General features: G+C 45.1%; 1 protein-coding gene across 6 annotated transcripts in view; it reads right to left on the reverse strand.

Moving 5' to 3' along the window:
• Window positions 1-24,521, reverse strand: part of LOC140488098 (unconventional myosin-XVIIIb-like) — a 483,418-nt gene that overhangs the window by 185,579 nt on the left and 273,318 nt on the right. For all 6 annotated transcript variants that reach the window (XM_072587853.1, XM_072587851.1, XM_072587852.1 and 3 more), the window contains 4 exons: window positions 20,140-20,287; window positions 17,299-17,458; window positions 14,077-14,260; window positions 9,495-9,726 (listed from right to left, as the gene is read on the reverse strand). In XM_072587853.1, the coding sequence (XP_072443954.1) occupies window positions 9,495-9,726; window positions 14,077-14,260; window positions 17,299-17,458; window positions 20,140-20,287 (724 nt within the window). The remainder of the gene's footprint in view (window positions 1-9,494; window positions 9,727-14,076; window positions 14,261-17,298; window positions 17,459-20,139; window positions 20,288-24,521) is intronic.

A 24,521-nucleotide genomic window follows, 5' to 3' on the forward strand; every position in this document is an offset into this window, starting at 1 on the left:
TGTCAGAGTTCAAATCAAAAGATCTATTAATCAGGTTCTTAATGAACACAATCATTGTTCAGATGCTCTCTAATTAACCTGTTCAGAGATGTTATTACTCATTGGGGTTGGGTAACAGATGCTGGGAGAAAGTGCGGACTGCAGATGCTGGAGAGTCAGAGTCGAAAAGTGTGGTGCTGGAAAAGCACAGCAGATCAGGCAGCATCCGAGGAGCAGGAGACTCAGCGTTTCGGGCAAAAGTCCTTCATCAGGAATCTTATATCTTTCCTGATGAAGGGCTTATGCCCGAAACATCAATTCTCCTGCTCCTTGGATGCTGCCTGACTTGCTGTGCTTTTCCAGCACCACACTTTTCGACTCAACAAATACTTGCCTTGCCAGCAACACCCACATCCCATGAGTTCAAAGCACTGTATGATTTGTACTGTTTCATCATTAGCTTTGCAAAAATCACAACTAGCTGTCAACTGCCCTGCAGGAAGTTGCTGCATTTTCACGTTAATCTTGAATGAACTTTGCCATGGAATGCTAAGACTGTTAATTAAAAGTGGAGATGCCTTTTCATTAGAATTTCACCAGAGTAGTGGGCTATGAACCAAGCGCCTGGAAATGGGATTAGTGTAGTTTGGGTGTTTGTTGGTCAGCAGAGACAAGGTGGGCTGAAGGGGCTGTTTCTATGCTTTATGACTCTATGACCTCTGGAGGCTGGTAGGGATTTGAACCCAGGCCCCCTTGTCCAGAGATGGAACACAACCACTGCACAGACCTTTCAAATTTCACCACCTGCCAGGGTGGGATTTGAACCCATGTCGGCAGAATATCAGCCTGGGGTTTTGGATGGTTACTTCACTGACATTTACCACTATACCACCAACTCATCACAATCATGCAATTATGAAAAAAGATGTACTAACTAGATATACAATAATTAGTCTATGTACACAGTCAGTAATATAGAAGTATAAATGTTAATCTGTGTAAATAACCCCACAACACAGACATATGAAGACACACATACTTCAGGGGAAGGGAAAATGCAATGAATTTCTCTGTAGAGATTGGCTTCTATAAATAACGTTGGCCAATGAGTTATTCTTGAAGGTAAAAGGATAAAGCATAAAATGTTCAAAGGTTTATTGCTCTGGTGTTCTGGCATGTAGGTCTAGTTATTAATCATGTACAGTTGTCTCTGGAGCCTTAGGAGACACAGCTTGCTCAAAAAATGTAATATGAGAAGTTCCTGCAGCCAATTTTTCACATGAAGAAATAGTTTCATCTTGAACTGAACAAAAGGGTATTATTTTCAGAAGTGGAAGAGATCAGCTGGGAAACCCTTTCTCACAGGTTTCTTGTCTATCAAATGAAGACTGGATAAAAGCAGGAATCTCTCCAAATCAATCACTGTTCAAACAGTCCCAGCAGGGGCCCACTGAATAGCAAGCAGACATCAATCTGATTTCTGCAAAGCCTTGTTTTAAAAAAGACCTCCTATATGCACAATGATCTTTTTTTAAAGAAACCACTCCAGGTAGTCCCACAAAACTTGAACTAAAATCATTTTGTTCACAAGTGCATGAAGCTTACATCTTCCAAGAAAGATTAAACATAAAATGTCTTCAAATATATATAATATGTTTCTCATGACAACAGATCACCTCAAAGCAGTTCACAATCAAGGTGCTCTTTAAAAAATTGTCTCTTTGACAAGGCTTTCAGCCATAGGTCTTTGTGTCCTCTATGCTGCTTGCTGTCACTTCTTGTCTAATTATGCTATTTCTGCCACTGTGAAGCACCCTGGGATATTTTGATACATTAAAAATATCAACAGTCCAGTAAGGTGTGTTAGTTTTGTAGTAAATGGTGCTGGAATAACAACCCAGGTAGTGACGAGTCCCATTATGACATGTTAAGGTGTTGTAGTCTGTCACAGTTTATGGGATAGTGCTAGAAAGTAACTACAAAAGCTGCCACATTGCCCTAAAATCCCAATTGGCTCTCTTAACATCCATCAAAGAATGATTCCTATCAGCCCTACCTCACACGGCCTGTTTGTGACTCCACTCCAAAAAAGTGGTGCTGGTAAAGCCCAGCAGATCAAGCAGCATCTGAAGAGCAGGAGAATGGAGATTTTGGGCATAAGCCCTTCATCAGGAATGGTTGTGAGTCCAACTCCACATCATATCTTTGGCCTTAATTGTCCTCTGCTTTGAGCTTCTCAAGCAATAAACTGTGACCTTAATGACAAATCTGAGGACAAATCAGTAATACAACATCCTGAGGGCCACCAGTTCTATTATTTTCCCTTGGTTGGACGGTCAATTTCTATCTGATTACACTCCTGTGAAGCTTTCCTGAGCTAAAGGTGCTATATAAGTGCATGTTGTTTTTCACAAAGCGTTGGGATGATTTCAGCAAATAAACTAAAGCAGGATAGTTCAAACATGGACGAAAGAGCTGAATTTCAGAGGAGAGGAGAGAATGATTTCCCTTAACATCAAAGCTTCATTTGACCAGGTGCCCCAAGCAGCAATGACCCCCAGCAAACCCCAAGTCAATGGCAATCAAGGGAACATACCTGGCATGCAATAAGGCGAAAGTGAGGACTGCAGATGCTGGAGATTAGAGTCAATATTAGAGTGGTGCTGAAAAAGCACAGCAGGTCAGGCAGCATCCGAGGAGCAGGAAAATCGACGCTTCGGGCAGGAGCCCTTCATCAGGAATGAGGCTGGAAGACTCGGGGGTGGAGAGATAAATGGGAAGGGGTGGGCGAGTTTTGAGAAGACTTGTAGCTCAGGCTGAAGTTTTGGATGTAGGTTTGCTCTCTGAGCTGGAAGATTCATTTCTAGACATTTCATTACCTTACTACGTAACATCTCCAGTGGACCTCATGCGAAGCATAGCTGAAAATTCCTGCTTTCTATTTATATGTTTGAGTTTCTTTGGGTTGGTGATGTCTTTTCCTGTGGTGAAGTCACTTCCTGTTCCTTTTCTCAGGGGGTGGTAGGTGGTCTAACTCAGTGAGTTTGTTGAGAGAGTTCCAGTTGGAATGCCATGCTTCCAGGAATTCTCGTGCGTGTCTTTGTTTGGCTTGTCCTAAGATGGATGTGTTGTCCCAGTCAAAGTGGTGTCCTTCCTCATCCGTATGTGAGGATACCAGTGAGAGAGGGCCAGGTGGGTGAGGGTGGGTGGGGGTGGAGAGAAGGTGGTTGAGAGTCCAATAGGTGCATGGAGGAAGGGGTAAAGGTGATAGTTCGGAGAGGAGGGTGGAGCAGATAGGTGGGAAGGAAGATTGACAGGTGGGACAGGCCATGAGGATGGTGCTGAGCTGGGAGTTTGGAACTGGGGTAAGGTGAGGGGAGGGGAAAAGAGGAAACTGATGAAGTCCACATTGATGCCCTGGGGTTGAAGGGTTCTGAGGCAGAAGATGAGACGTTCTTCCTCCAGGCATCGGGTGGTGAGGGAGTGGCGGTGGAGGAGGCCCAGGACCTGCATGTCCTCAGCAGAGTGAGAGGGGGAGTTGAAATGTTCAGCCGTGGGTCAGTGGGGTTGAGTGGTACGGGTGTCCTGGAGAGATGATTGTGGTTGTTGAAGGTTAGTCACCTCAGCTCCAGAACATCTCTACAAGTGTTCCTCAGGGTATTGTCCTCGGCCCAACCATGTTCAGCATCATACACCACACCTCAGATACTGAAGTAGTCCATGTTCAAATGCAAAAAGATCTGAACAATCCCAGGTCTGCACTGACAAGTGCAAGCAACATTTGTATCAAGCCAATACCAGGCAATGACCGTCAGCAGCAAGAGATAATCTAACCACCACCCCTTAATATTCAATGGTGATACCATAACTGAATCCCCCACCATCAAATTCTTGGGGACTACCATTGACCAGAAACTCAACTGTGCAGCCACATAAGTACTTTGGCTACAACAGCAGGTTAGAGGCTAAAAATCCTACATCAAATAACATACCTCCTGACTTCATATAAAGACTGTCCTCTGTTGACAAGGCACAAGTCAGGAGTGTGATGCAATACTCCCCTCTTGCCTGGATGGGGGGACAGCTCCCACAATACTCCAGAAGCTTGACACCATCCAGGACAAAGCAGCCTCTGCTTGACTGGCACCACATCCACAAACAACCACTCCCTCCACCACTGATGTTCAGTGGCAGCAGTTTGTACTGTCTACAAGATGCACTGCAGAAATTCACCCTTAGATAGCACCTTTCAAACCCACAATCACTTCCATCTAGAGGGACAAGGGCAGTAAATACATGAGAATGCCACTGCCTCCAAGCTCCCGTCCAAGCCGCTCACCATCCTGACTTGGAAATATATCACTGTCGCTGGGTCAAAATTCTGCAATTCCCTCCCTGAGAACATTGTGGATCTACCCACAGAACATGGACTCCAGCAGTTCAAGAAGGCAGCTCACTACCACCTTCTCAAGGGCAGCTAGGGATGGGAAATAAATACTGGCGCAGCCATTGAAAGCCACAACCCAGTAATGAGTTAAAAAGAGATATTTCACTCAACAGGGAAACAAAGGGCCAGATTTTTCTGATGGTCAGATAATTGTTCCTGCAGCGTAGATGGGAGTTATATATCAGGATTCTGCAGAAACCTGATCCTAGCAGACTCTGAAGGAATTATAGGGGAAATGGGTAATACCATGACACCCTTCACTTAGCAGTAGAGGTTTACATTGTGTCTTCACAATAAAGTTCATGCGTATCCCGAGAGAGACACTTTCCCTGACATAGACCCTTCACCAGCTTCTGCCATCTCCCTCACCCACACTCCAAGTTGCTTGCCCCTTTTCTGCCCAATACTGTGCAGGACACAATGCACAGGAACTGTCCTGGAGAATCTGACAGATGCCACCAAAACAGCTGAGGTGGATCTCCAACAGCCTGACTACCAATTCAACGGTGGTCCATATCTGAACATGGTTCCCATTGTAACTCTATTGGGCCCCATTCTGTGGCATTCTCAGGAGAGTGAGAACTCCCTTAAAGTGAGTCTCTCATCACTGAGGAAGCAGCCTGGGAGATGGGTTCTGTAACTGAGGTAGGCATGACTCTTGCAGAATGTAGGCATCCAGATAGCTGGCACACACAGCAAAGGCGATGAAGTCCACTGCCAATGCAAACAGGGCATCCATAAACTATGGGTATGCTGCCACATGACAAGTCTGCAATTGACCCTGGAATAAGCAAAACTGAATGGAATTAGTGCCACTGTAACCTAGACTGGTACTGACAGCATTTGTTGGCTGTTGGTTTGAACTGTCAGCTCATACTGCATGACAGCACATGTGCCCGTGACCTTCTCAGCCTTCTTCTACACTACAGCTCCGACATGGCCAGAGAGCTGCATCTAAGACAACACCCAGCCCCACCCCCAGGGTAATATTCTTCTTGGGCAAAAACCAATATCACTGGAGACACTCAGTGTTCTGAAGAAGGTTCAGTGGACCCAAAATGTTAACTCTGTTTCTCTCTCCACAGATGCATATCTATCTGGCCCAGATCTGCTCCATTTGTCCAGCAATTTTTGTTTCTGTTTCAGTTTTTCAGCAGTTCTTAGGTTGAAAATATTCTTCTGGGTCCTGCCTTTTGCTACCTGGGGACGCCTACTGCCTGCCACAATGGTCTGAGTGTAGGGTGAGACTGAGGAGGTAGTGGAATGCCCCTTTTAAAAAAAATAACAGCCAGTTTGGGACACTGACAGCAAAATGGCCAATTGAACGGCATGCTGGGAAACTGGTCAACTAAATGGTAAGCTAGGAAGGGAAGTCAAGACAGTAGGCCAGGAAGCTTACAGAATTCACTGTCAAATGGGCCAGAGAGATACACAACTATCATTGACTCTATTGGAGAGGTGTTGATGAAACTGTGCTGCAAGGTTTCGGACAGAGTTTTAGTCAAACTGTTTTTGCAGCAGCCCAGCCCCTGAAGCCTGCTCAATAGGGAAATTACAATATCCAATACTGCCTTTTGTAACATGTTTCTCTTAGATGGAAACTCATTCACATGGAGTAACTGAATTATGCTGATTACATTGCTGCATCAAACTAGTGTAATTACATAGGAGGAATCTGTGTGTTGGTTACCATGCTGGCACAGTAAACGATGGTAAGGTAGTGTACTAGGGGATGTTCAAAGGGACTGTATTTCAAGGGGCTATTCAAGTCAAAAGGGACTGACACTCCGGAGACAACACAAGAAGCAGGAAGCTTGGAAGGGAGAAGAACAATCTCAGTCTCAGTTCAGAGCTGCAATCCGGGTAATATAAACTTCATTATCATCTTGCAGTTCCAAAACAGACTTTAAAGCAGTGTGAGGGCATGGTAATTTAAGAACTGTAAGGTTACTAGGGAAATTAGAGAGAAAGATGTACTTATAGTATTGCATGCATATAGCTTGTGTTTCAATGATAATAAATCACGTCACATTATTAGTGTAAAGCAAGTTCCAGTAAGTAAGCAAGTAAATCAGACACATGTGGAAACGACACCTACAAGACTTACACATAATTGGAGATTTCTGTCAGCAAGAGACAATTTCTCTGATAGTCTGTCCTGCACTCGCTTTGTTGTCAGGAATAATTGCAGCATTTGAGGTGACCCCCACTTCACCATCTCATCGCTAATTTAAGGCCAGCTGTTTGAACAGTGGTGTCCGGGTGACTTTAAAAAACCAATAACTTTAAATAAAGTTTCCCGACCTCTGGGCTGCCCTCCAGATGGTGTTCTCAACTCCATGCTAAGGACATGTTTCTACTGGAGAGTTGAGAAGGTTAAAAACCTTTACCACTATAGGTAACCTCACTCCAAACTCATTGTCAAAACACTCCCCTTTCTCACTGAGACAGCAATCTACAGAGCCAAGGATGGATGCAGGACATCTTCATCCAGATTCAAAGGCTATAAGAAATAGGAACAGGAGCATGGTCCACCATTCTATAGGATCGTGGCTGATCCGACATCTGTTATGTCCGCTTTCCTGCCCTTTTGCCGCAATCCCTGATTCCCTGACTGATCAAGGATCTCTCTATCTCAGCCTTAAACATACACAAGGACTCTGCCCCCCCCCGCCACCTCCAGCCCCTCCCCCAGCTGTCTGTGGCAAGGAACTCTCAAGGCTCACAACCCTCTGAGAGATTAAATTCCTCCTCATTTCAAATGTTGAATTCCCAGCCCTTTCCTCTGAGGCTATACCCTCTGGTCCGAGACTCTCCCATGAGGAGAAACATCCACTCAGCATTGACCCTGTCAAGCCCATGAGATCACCTCACATTGTTCTAAACTCCAGTGAGTAGAGTGCCGACGTGTTTAGCTTTTGCTCATAAGAAAATCCCCTATACCAAGAATCATCCTCATAACCTTATCTTGAACTGCCTCCAATGAAATGATATCTTTCCTTAAGTAAGGAAACCAAACTGCTCAATGTGCTCCACATGTGGTCTCATCAGCACCTTGTACAGTTACAGTCAGACTTCCCTACTCTTATACTCCAACCCCCCCCCCCCCCCCCACCCCCCATGCCCCCCCCCCCCCCGGCGTAAGAGCCAACACTGCATTAAAATAAAACAAAGATCTGCAGCAGCTGAAGATCCGAAACTAAAACAGAAATTGCTGGAGAAACTCAGCAGGTCTGGTGGCATCTGTGGAAAGAAAGCAGAATTAACATTGCAGGTCCAGTGAACTCAGTTCTGATGAAGAGTTACTAATCCTGAAAATTTGGCTCTCTTTCTCTCCTCAGAGATGCTACCAGACCTGCTGAGTTTCTCCAGCAATTCCTGCTTTCATTCCAACATTCCATCAGCCTTCCTGATTACCGGATGCACCCTTGTGCTGCCTTTCTGTGTCTTATCCACAAGTAATCTTAAGTGCCTTTGAGTTGGTGCTTTCTGTAGTTTTTTTCCATTGAAGTAATAGCCTGTTCGCTTGTTCTCCCTCCCATAATGAAAAACTTTACATTTCCCATGTGACATTTTCATCTTTGGCCTGCTTCTTCTGATTGGATGGAAGCATGATAATAAACTGTGAGCTCCACCACAGGGCTCCCAGGCTCATCTTCACCACAGAGCTCCCAGGCTGAGCTCCACCACAGAGCTCCCAGGCTGAACTCCATCACGGGGCTACCATGTGAGCTCCACGATGGGGCTCCCAGGCTGACCTCCACCACGGGGCTCCCAGGCTGAGCTCCACCACAGAGCTCCCAGGCTGAACTCCATCATGGGGCTCCCAGGCTGAGCTCCACCATGGAGCTCCCAGACTGAACCCCATCATGGAGGTCCCAGGCTGAACTCCATCATGGGGCTCCCAGGCTGAGCTCCACCATGGAGCTCCCAGGCTGAACCCCATCATGGAGCTCTCAGGCTGAGCTCCACCACGGAGCTCCCAGGCTGAACTCCATCATGGGGCTCCCAGGCTGAGCTCCACCATGGAGCTCCCAGGCTGAACCCCATCATGGAGCTCTCAGGCTGAGCTCCACCACGGAGCTCCCAGGCTGAGCTCCACCATGGAGCTCCCAGGCTGAGCTCCACCACGGAGCTCCCAGGCTGAACCCCATCATGGAGCTCTCAGGCTGAGCTCCACCACGGAGCTCCCAGGCTGAGCTCCACCATGGAGCTCCCAGGCTGAGCTCCACCACGGAGCTCCCAGGCTGAACCCCATCATGGAGCTCCAAGGCTGAGCTCCACCACAGAGCTCCCAGGCTGAACTCCACCATGGAGCTGCCAGGCTGAACCCCATCATGGAGCTCCAAGGCTGAACCCCATCATGGAGCTCCCAGGCTGAACTCCACCATGGAACTCCCAGGCTGAGCTCCACCACGGAGCTCCCAGGCTGAACTCCACCATGGAGCTGCCAGGCTGAGCTCCACCACGGAGCTCCCAGGCTGAACTCCACCATGGAGCTGCCAGGCTGAGCTCCACCATGGAGCTCCCAGGCTGAACCCCATCATGGAGCTCCAAGGCTGAACCCCATCATGGAGCTCCCAGGCTGAACTCCACCATGGAACTCCCAGGCTGAGCTCCACCATGGAACTCCCAGGCTGAACCCCACCATGGAACTCCCAGGCTGAACTCCACCATGGAGCTGCCAGGCTGAGCTCCACCACGGGACTCCCACACTGAGCTCCATCATGGGGCTTCCAGCTTGAGCTCCATCATGGGGCTTCCAGCCTGAGCTCCACCATTGGGTTTCCAGGCCAAGCTCCACCACGGAGCTCCCAGGCCAAGCTCCACCATATAGCTCCTAGACCGAGCTCCATCACAGGGCTCCCAGGCTGACCCCTACAATAGGGAGCCCCAGCTGAGCTCCACCACAGGACTGTCATGATGAGCTCCATTGGCTATAGTAAAGTCGGAGTGACAAAGCACAGGCAATGTACCTCTGTTGGCAAGGAAAAAGGCAGCTTAAAGTAGTGTGAATAAATTAGGTAATAAGTACGTTCACAGTATAATGTTGGAACAGATACTGTACCTAGCCTGTAGAGACGAAGTGCATCCAGTAGCTGTGTTCCCTGAAGCTGAGTCCTCAGTGTTGGGACATCAAACATTGCTAGTGGGTGTTCTTTGCTGTTCTGTGCCTCTGCTACAGCTCCAGGCCTTTGACTAGCAGGCATTTTCCCTTCTGTATCTTTCTCCTCTCGTCTTGCTACAAAGCAGTGCACAAAGTGTGCTTCAGAACGCTTCATAAGGTTTGTAAGAACATCCTAAGATTTTAAAGAAAACAGATTAAGACTTTATTTGAACTTAATTAAGAAGAAATTATTTGGGACACTGTATCACATTATTGGTACAAGACTGTACTGGAGATTCAGGTACAATTTAAAACAGATAATAATCATGTCACCAAAGATTCTCATGCAATATTTAACTATTCCAGCATTTGACTTTAACCAAACACAATATTGTCTTTTCCATTTCTGACTCCCATTGGAAATTGCCTGCACAGTTCCCTCCTAAAAATAATATCCACTTCCACTCAGTTAGCAATTTTTTTACAGACGTGATTTGAAACCCTTTACATTCTGAAATACGAAACAACTTGTGGGCGGCACGGTGGCACAGTGGTTAGCACTGCGCCTCATAGCGCCAGAGACCCGGGTTCAATTCCCTGCATGTTCTCCCAGTATCTGCATGGGTTTCCTCCGGGTGCTCCGGTTTCCTCCCACAGTCCAAAAAAGTGCAGGTTAGGTGAATTAGCCATGCTAAATTGTCTGTAGTGTTAGATGTAGGGGAATGGGTCTAGGTGGGTTGCGCTTCGGTGGGTCGGTGTGGACTTGTTGGGCCAAAGGGCCTGTTTGCATACTGTAAGTAATCTAATCTAATCTTAAAAAAAAGCTTCCAATCTTAGCTGAGTTTCACCTGGCTAAGGGATAAGTGACTGTTTTCAGGAAATGGGCCAGGCCATAAAAGATTCTTAATCACAATTTTCGTCCAATGTAGCAGGGATGTTAGTTCTAACCCATGGAGACCAGATTTCCTGAGACTGGAGAATCCCAGCAGGTAAAAGGAGTTGAAGCAGAACAAGGAGGTTTACAGCATTTACAGCACAGCTTTACGGCCAAGAGAAGCAGGACTGTTTCCTCTAGAAACAACACTTTACACCACCATTTGAGATTGTTGACAACTCCTCTGCAGGTATCGGACACACCCATCATGATAGCCAGCGTCTCTTAGTCCAAGTCTGAAACTCCCATAACGTAAAACAAATAACTGTGCTTGCCAAAGACCTGAAATCAAAACCAAAATAGCTGGAGGAACACAGCAGGTCTGGTCGCATCCTTGGGGAAAAAGTAGAGTTAACATTTCGAGTCCAGTGACTTCAGTATTAAGAAGGGTTGATTGCTGCTGAAACTGCTAAGATCACCAGCAATTTCTGAAACTCCATGATCACTGAATCACCCACAGCTAAGTCCCACCACATGCAATCTCCAACTATCCCCACAAGATCTGATACCCCTCCAATTTACCTGCACCGCACAATCCCCAGTACCTTGCCAGCCTAACAGGGAAACCATTTGTCCCCTGAGCCACAAACTGAAGTATACTTATGTAATACAGTCAAACATATTAAAAATGCTATTTAATTTAATGTTCTTATCCCCAGCTATCCACATGTAATTAACCTGCATGTCACTTGTCAGCATAAAATAAGTTTTTTCTAAGAAAGTCAGTGTTTCTTAACACTCCCAAGCTCATTTGGCCAATTCATTCACCAGAGGTTAGCTTAAATATTTTTATGAAGTTTCCAATCTTTCCCACCAAAACTCAATTTAGCTCCTCCTTGTCTAAGCCTCCCATTTGGGTTTTCATAATTTCAATCAATTTCAGCTGCTAACTTAGGTTTTCGAGCATATCTTCCCTCATATCGAATCCCAAACAGGAGAAATTCTTCCGAATTTCAGTTTTAATCACTCCACTGATTTTATACATCCACAGGGTCTCTTTGAAGCAGTAAAAAGAGCCCAGGAGATCTCTTGACTTTAACCATCAACAGAATTTAATGGAAAGCTGAAAAGTAAACTTTTAGTAGAAAAATATTTACAGTCAAATTATACCAACCAGCCCCTTGAAAGACATAAATGATCACGGTTAATGTGCTGAGCTATTATGTTCTACTTAACCTTTGCAAACAAAGCATATTTGCTTTGTAATTGAACTGCATGAGCAGAGTTGGTCAAATCTATGATTCCTTAAAGGTCTGACCCAACTAAACAATCAACAATGCATTTAGTATCGTCAGAACTGTTTTTATTATTCATTCACAGGGCTGTGGCTAGGTCATCATTTATTGCACATCCAGAACTGCCCTCGAAAAGGTACTGGTGAGCTGCCATCTTGAATTGATGCAATCATTGGGGTCTAGGAACATGTATGGTGCTTTCAGGAAGGGAATTCCAGGACTTTGATCCAATGACAATGACAGAATGGTGATAAATGTGCAAATCAGGAAGGTGTATAGCGTGAAGGGGAATTTGTAGGTGGTGGAGTCCCTGTGTATCTGCCACACTTGCCATTCGAAATGGTAGAAGTTGTGGGTTTGGAAAGTTCTGATGAAGGACCCTTGATGAATTGTTGCATTGCATCATGCTGCCACTGTGCATCCGTGATGAAGGGAGTGGATGTTGTAGATAGTGGATGGGGTGTCAAACAAGTGGGATTGTGTTAGCCTTCGTGAGTGCAGTTGGAACTGCACCCATCCAAGCAAGTTGAGAGTATTCCATCAACCTCCTGACTTGGGCCTTGTAGATGGTGGATGAAGATGCACGAGACAGCAGTGAATTGCTTGCTGCAGACTTCCTAGCTTCTGACCTGCTCTTGCAGCCATAGTACTTATATGGCTGTTCCAGTTCAGTTTCTGATTAAGGATAAACCCCCAGGAGTTTGATGATGAAGGATTAGGCAATGTTAATGCCATTGACCTTCAAGGGATGATGATTGGATTCTCTATCATTGGAGATGGTCACTGCCTGGCACTTCTGTGGTGTGAATGTTTCTTGCCATTTATCAATACAAGCCTAGATATCATCCAGGTCTTGCTGCAAATGAACCTGAAGTGATTCAGTCTCCGAGGTGTCGCGAATTGTACTGTACGTTGTGCTATCATCAGTGAACATCTCTATTTCTGACCGTATGATGGAGGGAAGGTCATTGATGAAACAGCTAAAGATGGTTGGGCCTAGGACATTACCCTGAGGAACTCCTGCAGAGATGTCCTGGAACTGAGATATCTGACCTTCAACAACCAGAACCATCTTCCTATGCGCTGAGTATGATTCCAACCAATGGAGAACTTTTCGCTATTTCCCATTAACTATATCACATCTCCTTGATGCCAGGGCAGCCACTATCACTTTAACTCTGGAGTTCAACTCTTTTGTCCATGGTTGGACCAAGGTTATAATGAGATCAGGTGCAGTGTGGCCTTGGTTGAACCCAAACTTGGCATCAATAAGTAGGTTATTCCTTTGTAAGTGCTGCTTAACAGTTCTGACAATGATCCCTTTCATCATGGATGACCGGGAGTGGTGTTAATTGACTGGGTTAGATTTGTGCACAGGAAATAACTGGGCAATTTTGCACATTATTGGGTAAATGTTTGTCTTGTAACACAAATCTACACGGGTATTTCAAAGGTGCCTACAATAGGTTTGACTACAGACACACTGTGGTAGTCATAGACCAGTGCATTATGTCATTGCTTCTCATTCCCAGAGATCCTCCCAACTCATGAAGGGGGTCTGCTGATATATCGGATGGTATCCCTGCCTCTGAACCAGGAGTACAAAGTTCAAAACACAGCCCAGAACATCATGGTCAAAAAAGGTGCATTCATAACATGGGCAAAGTCTCAACTCACAAATCTTTCCAATATACATCAATGCTGGGTTCTAAGAATGGGACCAGGTTAGACATGTGATGGAAAAAACACTGGAGTTTCTATACAACAAATAGTTCCAGGCTGCAACTCCCAGTGTGAATTATACTTTTACCATCTCATTGTTGTGGGTTAGAGCTCTGGAAATTCAACCTATTGTTTCTAGTTATGTTGTGATGGGTATGCCACCAATGCAAGCTGAATTGTACCCACGGTATACCAGTTATCTAGAAACACAGAAAATAGGAGAAAGAGTACATCATTCGGCCCTTCGGCCCACCATTCATTATAATCATGGCTGATCATCCAATTCAATGCCTGTTCCTGCTTTTCACTCAAACTCTTTGATCATTTTAGCCCTAAGGTCTCCTTCTTGAAAACAAATTGCAACTAAAAGCAATAAAAGGGAAAGGAAGGCTGAAATATTAAGACTAAGGGAGCAATTTTGATTTAGAGCAATTTTGCAAAGCTGCCAAATGGCTGCCCATTTTACAACTCTCCTGATTTTTCCTTCTATTACTTTCAATTTTAGAAGTAGCCCCAGCAATCTGTCCAGAATGCAGTGCTGGGACTGAATTTGATGGGCTTCCATCAGTTTAATTGTGCGAAACAGAAATGAATGGAGACAAGCGCATCCATCCTTAGTATAAATATAACCCCCCATCCTATTCACACTTACCACTTGCAGTTTGATCTGTGCACATACAGAACTTCGCTTCACAGCTGCAAAGCTGGTGCTAAATGTCTTCCGGACACAGCTGATCCTTTGCAAAGCCTGCTGGGAAGTGCCTTCCAAACCAGACACTGACCGACATATCATTGGGATTTTAGATCGTGAAGAGAAAAGGCTCTTGAGGAATTCACTGGTTGGAGGAAGTAATGGAATAGATTAGCTGTGTTTCATTGTCAGTGCTGTGTTCAACATTACAGATAGAATTATAAAACAAAACCAGCAAAGAAATACAAGATACTTCAGGGTCTAGAGGACCAATGTCCAACCACAATGTGGAAATCATTTAACTGCTTTCAATTTCACTGTCTCTTTTCTTTAAAGATGTCAGATTGTTAATGCTAAACTATGTCCTTTTTAATTGTCCCATTCTGATTGTCTTGGAATAAAATGGGGAATTCACAAATGGAGGTCCCAAGGAGAAATAGGGCAGCACACTGGCTCAATGGTTAGCAGTGCTGCCTCACAGTACCAGGGACCTGTGTTCAATTCCAAGCTTGGGTGTCTGTCTGTGCGGAGTTTGCATGTTCTCCCCTTGTCTGCGTGGGTTTCCTCCAAGTGCTCCAGATTCCTCCCATTGTCCAAAGATTTGCAGGTTAGGTGTATTGGTCATGCTATTTCCTCCACAGTGTTAAGGGATGTATCAGGGGTTAGGGGATAGGTAGGGGAGTGGTTCTGAGTAGTATGCTTTTCAGTGGGTTGGTGCAAACTTGATGGGCTGAATGGCCTGCTTCTGCACTGTAGGGATTCTCTGATGCGACTGTAGCAGGGTGCTGGGGAAGATTGAGCAGACACTCAAGTGATGGTGTAGACTCTACAGGGATGGGCCAATGGGTCTTTTGAAGGTCTGGGAGGTCAGCAGTACCAATGGTCAGGGCAGAAAGCGCTGCCCACATGGGTGAAGAATGCCCTCAAGATACATATACCCACTGAATAGACTTTGGCCATAGCTGGTGAGCCATCACTGCACAAGGATAGTGTCCTCTCTGCTGGCCTGCAGTTCTGGACCACATAGCTCCACAGATCTATGCTGTACTTTTCACAGATGTACCTCTGGCACTGACCTGTGCCATGTCTCATGATCAGCTCCACCACCAGCAACATGCCACCCCCACCCTCCCACCCCACCACCAGCCCGATACTCAGAGGATGCCACAATTCTATCCAGGGACTCCAAAACATGTCAGGGGTCCCTCCTGCATCTGGACAACAATGTCTAGGCAGTGGAGGAAGATTGGCCTTAATTGGCCACTCACCACTGGTGGCCAAGAAGCCATGACCTTCCAGAAACCACTTCTTTGGAAATAGGCCAGAGGCGGGACCATGCCAACATTGTGGCATGCTGACCATTATAAGAGACTGCCAACACATCTGCCTCCCAACCCACTTCTAGCTCAGGATGAAAGCTCCATTCAAGGAGCAACAGCACCTTCACCACTGTACAATCATTTGTCTCCCTCAGTTTTCACTTCTGTCATACTCTGTCTACCTTTTAATAGGTCTTGTACTCAGGGCCTCAGTTCCTTGCTATATTTTTCTATGAAATGTCTTTCTGTAGTTTACATTCCATAAGTCAGGAGGATCTCAGTTTAGAGGAACATCAAGCTTAGCCGAGATTCCTCGTATTATTTGTACATTATTAAGAAAAATATTTTAAATAAAGCTTTCACAAACCTCATTGGATTGATGTTAATAAAAGAATGTGTTTTTTAGAAAACCAAAGTGAATCATATATCCATTCCATGGCAAAGACCCACAAGGGAGTTGGATATTAATAAAATATTCCATATTGATTGATCTGTTAATGGGTATAACACGTATTGATAATGCATAGGGTTTAAAGGATCCATTCTGGGAGAATTGTTGAACCAGTTCTCAGCATTCAGTGCACTAGTAGGGACATGGGAGTTGAGCAAAGAGGATAGTTTCCATTCCTAAAGATGACAGAGCAGAAGGACGTAGAGTAAATAATCAGAAGGGATAGCATTGTTGAGAAACCCATACCAGGAAGAGGGCAAATCTCAGGAAGAGGTTAGGTTATTTCAACAGTGCTAACCTGTCCAATTATTTACCTTTTCCACCCTGCCAGCGATCAACTTCTGGATGAAAGATCCATGGGCAATCTTCCCAACACACCACCAATTAAAGTTCGACAGTAGCCAATTGATGACCACTTAAGGGATCAACTGAGTCCCCTAGCGAAAGAAACTTGAGTCAGACATCTTGAAATTTATTTACAACAATAGCAATTCACAAGGTTATGATATCATAGACCTACACACATGGTCTGAGTTCTATGATTATTGATGTTTAAATACAATTGATAAGTAACTGATTGAAGACACTGCACTGACCTCATTACACAGAGAGGATGATTAAAGGTGAGTCAGTTAATCAGGAAAGCTAATGGATTGTTTGCACTTATTTCAAGGGATTTGGTGTGTAAGAGCGAGGAAGACTTACTGCAAATGTACAAGGTGTTGGTGAGATCACATCTAGAGAATAGTGAATAGTTTTGGTTCCTTTATTTGTAGAAAGATATTGCTTCATTGGAAGCAGTTCAGAGAAAGTTCATGAGGATGATCCCTAGGATGGAAGGATTGTCTTATGAGCAAAAGCTAACCAGGTTGGGCTAAACTCACTGAAACTCAGAGGAATGAGAGGTGATCTCATTGAAACATGTCGGATTTGACAGGGTCAGTGCTGAGAAAATGTTTCCCCTTATGGGAGAGTCTAGGACCAGAAGGCATAGACTCAGAATAAAGGGGCATCGATTTAAGACTGAGATGAGGAAGCATATATTCTCTCAGAGGGTTGAGAGTCTTTGGAACTCCTTGCCACAGAGAGCTGTGGGGGCAGAGTCATTGTGTCTATTCAAGGTGGAGATAGATAGATTCTTCATCAACCAGGGAATCAAGGGTTAAAGAGAAAAGTCAGGAAAGTGATGTAAGGAGTGTTGGATCAGCCATGATCCTATTGAATGGGAGAGCAGGCTCGAGGGGCTGAATGGCCTACTCCTGTTCCTTATAGTCTTCTGGTCTTTATATGGAAACGTCACATATATTGATGATGCATAAACGTCTGGAACCCTTGCAGTGATACAACAGCTGGTTGATGTTTTAGATTTTGGATCTTAGCTGGTCATCTTGGCCATGAGGCTGGAACACTTACATTCTGGATTCCTGCAGTAGCTGGCTGGCATTCTCTAGCGAGAGGTTTTGCTTGGCCTTGTTGATCCAACCTGTCAGGTCATATCTCACAGGGTCTGTGCCGAGCTGGTGTGCTATCACAAACTGCAGCTCCTGTTCACACCTCCTCACTGGCTGGCTCTCTGCAGGCACAATTCATCAATGCAGGCTTTAGCTGTATTCATGTGAAATATTCAGAACCCAAAAATCAGACAAAACTTTACCACAAAAAATACAGTTGAAGGAAAGCACAAGGGTAAAGGGATGGGTGTGGCCAGGCAAAAAGACCTTCCTGCTGTAAAAGGTCTACCAACGAATATTTTAATATGACTTTAAAATAATTAATGATTTGGAGATGCCGGTGTTGGACTGCGGTGGATAAAGTTAAAAATCACACAACACCAGGTTATAGCCCAACAGGTTTAATTGGAAGTACTAGCTTGCAGAGTGCGGCTTCTTCATCAGGTGGTTATGGGATGAAGGAGCAGCGCTCCGAAAGCTAGTGCTTCCTATTAAACCTGTTGGACTATAACCTGGTGTTGTGTGACTTTTAACTTAAATAATTAATAGTCAAGGACTGACCCCCTTCCCTTTTGTTACTATTCTTTGCTGAGACATGGGCTTCACTGCCAGGGTAAGCAGTTGCTGCCCCTCCCTGGCTGCCCTTGACCTGAAAGGTTCACCCAGCCATTGCAGAGGGACAGTGAAGAGTCCACAACACCGCTGTGGGTCTGGAGTCACATGTAGGCCAGACCAGGTAAGGACAGCAGATTTCCTGTCCTCTTACAACAATCAACAATCACTTATAGTTCCATGGTCACCATCACCGAGATTCATTTTCTTTTCCAGATTTCATTAAGTAGACTTAAATTCGTCAAATGCTGTAATTTACACCCATGTGCCCAGAGTATTCAGCAAGGACTAATCCAATGAAATTACCACGACCCCTCCAAGTCTCCCTTAATCCCATTTGCCAATCCTTATTTTAGATCATTGAAACCCTACTGTATGGAAACATGCCATTCAGCCCAATGCACCTACACCAACCCTCCAAAGGGTATCCACCCAAATCCAGCCCTCTACCCTACCACTGTAACCCTGCATTTCCCCTGGCCAATCCATTTAACCTGCACACCTTTGGACTGGGGGTGGAAAACTGGAGCACCCAGAGGAAACCCATGCAGATACCAGGAGAATGTGCAAACTCCACACTGAGAGTTGCCCAGGGGTGGAACTGAACCCGGATCCCCAGCACTGCGAAGCAGCAGTGCTAACCACTGAACCATCATGCTGCCTGCTCCTCATTTATTTTGCTCCTCATACATGATTTAAGTTCAGATTTTAAAAGATTTTCTGATTTGCAGTCTGTGTGTCAATCTGATTTATTGAAGAGTTTTACTCTTTGTCTTCCTCACAGACGCTGTGGGTATTAAATGAGCAAATTAACAAAAACTGTCACTGAAAGGCTCTAAACAATGGTGTAGATGGGTCTAACATGATGCTTTTATATTCCAGCATCAAGTCATAAACCCACACAACTCATCTGATCAATTTGCCCTGCCACATTTAAGGATTTATCTACATGAACACCACGGTACTGTGTGTGGTTTAATGCTACACTATGAATTCATGCTCAAGACTGATTGGAAAAAAAGAAGACAAAATCAAGAATTGTCTTCAGGTTTAAATTTCTTTATTATACATTAATACTAAATACTACTATAATGTACTACTACGGATATGTCAGGTTCATATTTGAAAGTTACATTACATAAGGAGTAATCTATCTTGTTAATGTGCATGTGGTCTCAAAATCTTCCTAGTCTAGTGTAGTCTGATGTAGTAGTATCTGTTTAATTTGGTCTGCTCTAACTCTGCCCACACTGTGCTATTTATGCTCAGTGATGTACAATTCCAGGACATCAGTACAAGTTGCACCAGGGTTCTGAAGCCCTTACAGTTGTCGTTCTCTGATCAGCCACACCTGTTAACATTGTTTCATTAAATAGTCATTTCCCCCCTCCGTGCTGAGCTGTTCAAGGACTCGAATCTATGCAAGGTATTGGCTTTCCATGTCCACGTCCAATAATGGCCACACTTTGCTAACTGTCAACCACTTTGGGTCATAGTAAAGATATAAAAAAAGGCTAAATAAATGCACGTCTTTTTTCCTGGTGGGAAGGGTGTGGAAACAATGTGACAAATGAGATTTCATGCTTCTTCCATCAGCCAGTCTCAGAGTAATGTTGTCAAAGACTCCAGATTTTAGATTTACAGCCTTTGTCTACTTGCTGCAACTCTGGGTCTGGTAAGATCTTGGGTAAAGGAAGCCTGAGGATATGGATTTTTGCACTTGCTCTTTGCTGCAGAAACATGAACATCTCAGTAACAGATGGAATGAAACAAAACACACACATTAACAGTTTGTTTAAATCACTGCATTGTTGGATCATTACTAGAATTTATCTGATGAATTCTCAGGGTGAGAAACAGATGTTATAAACATCTAATGGTTTCAGTAGTCAACAAGGAATATCTAAGCAAATATCTGTGTTGATTTCTTTATTAGCTGCTTGCACTGACATCAACATTAATCTATCATTGAGTGAGCAGATACCATTTACAAGAAACACATTACTGAAGATAGACAATGTGGTTTCCCAGATACGGTGCTCAATAAACCATCACCAATCTGTTCATTATACCTTAGCAACTGATCTCTTGAGTCCACTAATTAAAATAACAAATTAGAGCTGCTGTCTCCCATTCTTATTCTTTGTATAGACTTTACAAAGTACACTGTTTGTTTTATTTCTATCATTACCTTCTTTTTCCATTCCCTTCTTCTCAAAGTAGGAACACAAACGGTCAAGGACAACAGCATCACTGGAGCCTTGGACTAACACCTCTTCATCCAGAATCCAGAGAAGGCCTTTGGGTTCCTTTCCCTGTGTAGATGGCTGAACCTTGAACTGAAAGATGAAACGCTAAACATGAGACTCAGTAGAGCACCTAAAGTATTTGCCGTTTGATTTTCATATAGCAGACTTATGTGGAGCAAAAGTGAGATAATAAAAAACAGGGGCTGCGAGATAACTTTGTCTTCTGTTGAGTATACGTTAGACAAAACAGTTTAATTGCCTCTGGGTGCACTTTGGAAATTATAGTGAATGCTGAGTGGGTTCAGTTCTTTGAACTCTGAGACTTCAGTCTATATCCGGCTTATATTGAAGTCAATCTTTTTGCCAGTTACAAAAAAAGCAATAAGATTTGCTGACTGAATTTTAAATGGACTGTCAGGAATGTAAGAGTGATGGAGAGGAGTGCTGAAAATTAGCTCAAAAATGGACGGTTTGCATGAGTCACACATACTTTTCAGAAGACAATCCTAAGGCGTGTTGCAGATTGCCTTTTGCTCAGGGGTCTGTAAGAACCGAAAATAATTTATTTGAAAATAAAAACTTGGAAATTAGAAGATTGGATGCTGTTGTGTTGCAGAGAACATATTACTTTTTTTTTAATGGTTGGAAGAAAAAATGCAACTGTGTGGAGTTTGCTTCTTGGTTAGACAAGAGTGATACAATCATACGGCACAGAAGCAGACCCTTCAGTCCAACCTATCCATGCAAACCAGATATCCCATTCTGACCTAGTCCCATTTGCCAGCATTTATCCCATGTCCTTCTATATCTTTCCTAATCATGTACCCATCCAGATATCTTAAATGTTGTAAAACCACCAGCCTCCACCAACTCCTCTGGCAGCTTGTTCTTCTCTTAGGTTCCTTTCAAATCTTTTCCCTCTCATCTTAAACCTATATCCTCTAGTTTTAGACTCACCAAACCAGGGAAAAAGAGCTTGGCTATTCACCCTTCTGTTTCCATCATGATTTTATAAACCTCTGTAATGTCACTCCTCAGCCTTTGATGTTCCAACGATAAAAGCCCCAGCCCTCTCAGCCTCTCCCTATAGTTCAAACTCTTGTAAATCTTTTCTGCACCCTTTCCAGTTTAAGAACACGAGCATATGCAACTTTTACAGAAGTTGGATTTGATCATTTTCAGCGACATATTGCCACCAGGTAGCTTTGGGTTGAAAATAAAACTGCCTAGCAACAGCTTTTGGATTGTTTTAAGATGTAGCTTGTTGCAGTGATACTATCTTCTACCTAACCTGGGAGCACTTTATGCTGACACAGATTGTATTGATTGGTATGAGACCCAGATGGATCCCATTGATTATGAGATCCCCAATTGGGGTTGTTAACCAGGGCCAATCAGGGAGCCCTGGCTGACAGATATAAACAGGAGATTAGCCCTTTGATGTGAAGGGCACTGCTTGACACTGGCCACTCGGGTGTTTCCTTTCTTCCTAGTGGTGGAAACTGAATAAAGATTCATGCACCTTGTGTCTTTCACTGTGTCTCACACCTGCACATGTACAACATGAGTGCTGGGGAAGAATAAACACTGAAAAAACAGCAGTGACAGGGATTCTGTAAAAATAAGAAAAAAAAGAAAAAAAATAAACAGGAGATTCCCCGGTGGAGGGCTCTCTACGCGGGAGTCCTCCCCCTTTCTCTCGGGGATCTGGGGTGGAGGGTGCTGCACGCAGCGGTTCCCTGCAACCGCAGATTGCGGTGGTTCACGGACTCCCAGCCCAATTGCTTGTTCTGTGGCGCTGTGGAGTCCGTGGACCATGTATATATTGGGTGTAGGCGTTTGCACTCTATTTTTGATTTTCTTAAAGACCTCCTCCTCTGCTTTTGGCTGCACTTCAGTCCCACGCTCCTGATCTTCGGGCACCCGGTACGGAGGAGGGAGGGCAGGTCTGAAGACCTCCTCGTGGGTCTGCTCCTGGGCCTGGCCAAATTGGCCATCAACAGGTCCAGGCAGCGGGCCGTGGAGGGGTCGTTAGGGTCGACTGCCTGCCCCTCTTCCGCGGTTACGTTAGAGCCTGGGTGTCCTTGGAGAAGGAGCACGCGGTGTCCACCAACACCCTGGAGTTGTTCAGGGAGATGTGGGCGCCGCAGGGAGTGGAGTGCATTATTTCCCCGTCCAACTCTATTTTGATTTAATCCCTACCCTCCCCTTCACTGTTTTGATCACACAGCACTGCCCTTTGATGTGAAGGACAGTGCTTGTCACTGGCCACTCGGGTGTTTTCCTATCTTCCTGGTGGTAGAAATTGAATAAAGATTCATGCACCTTGTGTCTCTCACTGTGTCTCACACCTGCACACACACGCCATGGGTGCTGGGGAAAAATAAGCACTAATAAAAAAGAAAAAAAAGATAAATAAATAACAGGAGATTGGTACCGTGGCAGACTGCCCCAGAGGTGGTCAAAAGGTGCTGAGGGTGGTTAGTGAAGCCGGAAGGTGGGTAGGCCATCCTGACCGCTGTCACTCCAGGTGGGTACCGGGGCGGGCTGTCCTAGAGGTGGTCGAAAGATGTGTCAGGGACGGGGGCTTGCTGGGTCTGTATTGTATGCACTTTTGTATGTAACAGTATTGTCTAATGTACAAATGTCATTGTCACTGTCTTATCATATGTGGAACTGGGATTTGAGGTTTGTCCTCAGCTCCCTGTAATATGGTTGAACAGTAGGATTTGGGGCCTAGCTTTGCTGCTCCTCTCCCTTGTAAAATTGCTGTCTCTTGTGTACAGCTGTAAATGTTAGCTGTTTTTTGTAAACTGTTTTGTAATTTGTTTAATAAAATATTATAAACAGGAGATTCAGAGAGTCTTCTCATTCCAGGGAGTGGCTCTGAGCTGGCTGGTGTTATAGTCAGTATGTTACTGTTAGTTTCTGCCTCCCCTTTTTTTTGAAGTGGGGGGGAACCCTGATTCCTGAACTGGCTGAATTATTTAGCCAGTTTGTTAACTGGCATTCCTTTTAGTGAGGACTGATTACTAAACTCCTGATGCACATAATGTGTTTCAGGGGTAACTCAGTTCTCATTAGGGGGTTGTTGTTTCACTGGTTGGTTACAGTCTGTGTGTTACTCTTTTTGAGGAAAGGACAATGTTAATTTTGTGGTAGGGCTTAGCCCTTGGACTCTAGTTTCCTTTGGGTTTTTTTGTATGTGTCTTCACTTTTTATTGGTGTTTGAACTGAGCCCTTGTGGAATACATACATTTTACCAGAGGAGCTGTTCCTGTGGGGAGGCCTAGCCCTGGGACTGGGCCTCTGAAGATTGAACACCTGCTTGTGTGCTCAGAGGTGAGCACTTGCTGTATCCTGGAGTTTGGGTGAAGACCTTTCCTTTGGGAGTGGACCAAACCCCTGTGATTTAACTGCACCTGTACAATGTACTGTTCCTGTGAGTGGGCCTGGTTTTCCAAGGCTGGGCCAGGATTCCATGGAGACTGAACTGTGCTGTGGGGTGTGCATTTGCTGCCTTCAGGCGTGGACTCTGCAGTTTGGTGTGGACTCCATTTTGGACAATGCACCTCAAAAACTGGAGCGGACTCCATTCCTGGGAATGGACTCTATATTTGGAATGTGCACCAGAAAGTACTCTGTTTTTTGGTAATTAACTGTATCGTGGTGTTTGTTGGGTCTATCACTTGCACTGGATTGTGCGTCCCTGGGTCTGGCAGGCCTTAACTGTGAGCTGGGAGGATCATGGGTCGTTCTGAAAGATGTCACCCCGAGAGCCGGAGGATGGGTAGGCCATCCTGTGAACCTGAAGGTTGGTAGGCTGTCCTGAAAGTCAGAGGGTGGGTAGGCCACCCTGATGCCAGTTGCCCCGAGAGCCATGGTGGGTAGGCCGTTCTGAGCACTGTTGTCCCAAGAAGGGGTAATCGGGACGGGCTGTCCTAGAGGTGGTCGAAAGGTGTCAGAGCAGCAGAGAGCCAGAAGGCACGTAGGGGTGGGCTGAGATCCGGAAGGCCTGTCGTCCCAGGGAAAGGGACAGGCTGTCCTAGAGGTGGCCGGAAGTTGTGCCAGGATAGCCCACTGGCTGGACAGCGCATTGGGGTGGGTGAGAGCCCAATGGTACGTAGGGGCAGACCGAGAGCCAGAAGGTGGGTAGCTGTCCTCAGCGCTGTCACCCCAGGCAGGTACCGGGGCGGGCTGCCCCAGAGGTGGTCGAAAATTGCTGAGGGTGGTTAGTGAAGCTAGAAGATGGGTAGGCCGTCCTGACCACTGTCACCCCGGGCGGGCTGTCCTAGAGGTGGTCAAAAGGTGTGTCAGGGTGGAC

The sequence above is a fragment of the Chiloscyllium punctatum genome, chromosome 17 (genome assembly GCF_047496795.1).
Source record: "Chiloscyllium punctatum isolate Juve2018m chromosome 17, sChiPun1.3, whole genome shotgun sequence".
Classification (NCBI taxonomy): Eukaryota; Metazoa; Chordata; class Chondrichthyes; order Orectolobiformes; family Hemiscylliidae; genus Chiloscyllium; species Chiloscyllium punctatum.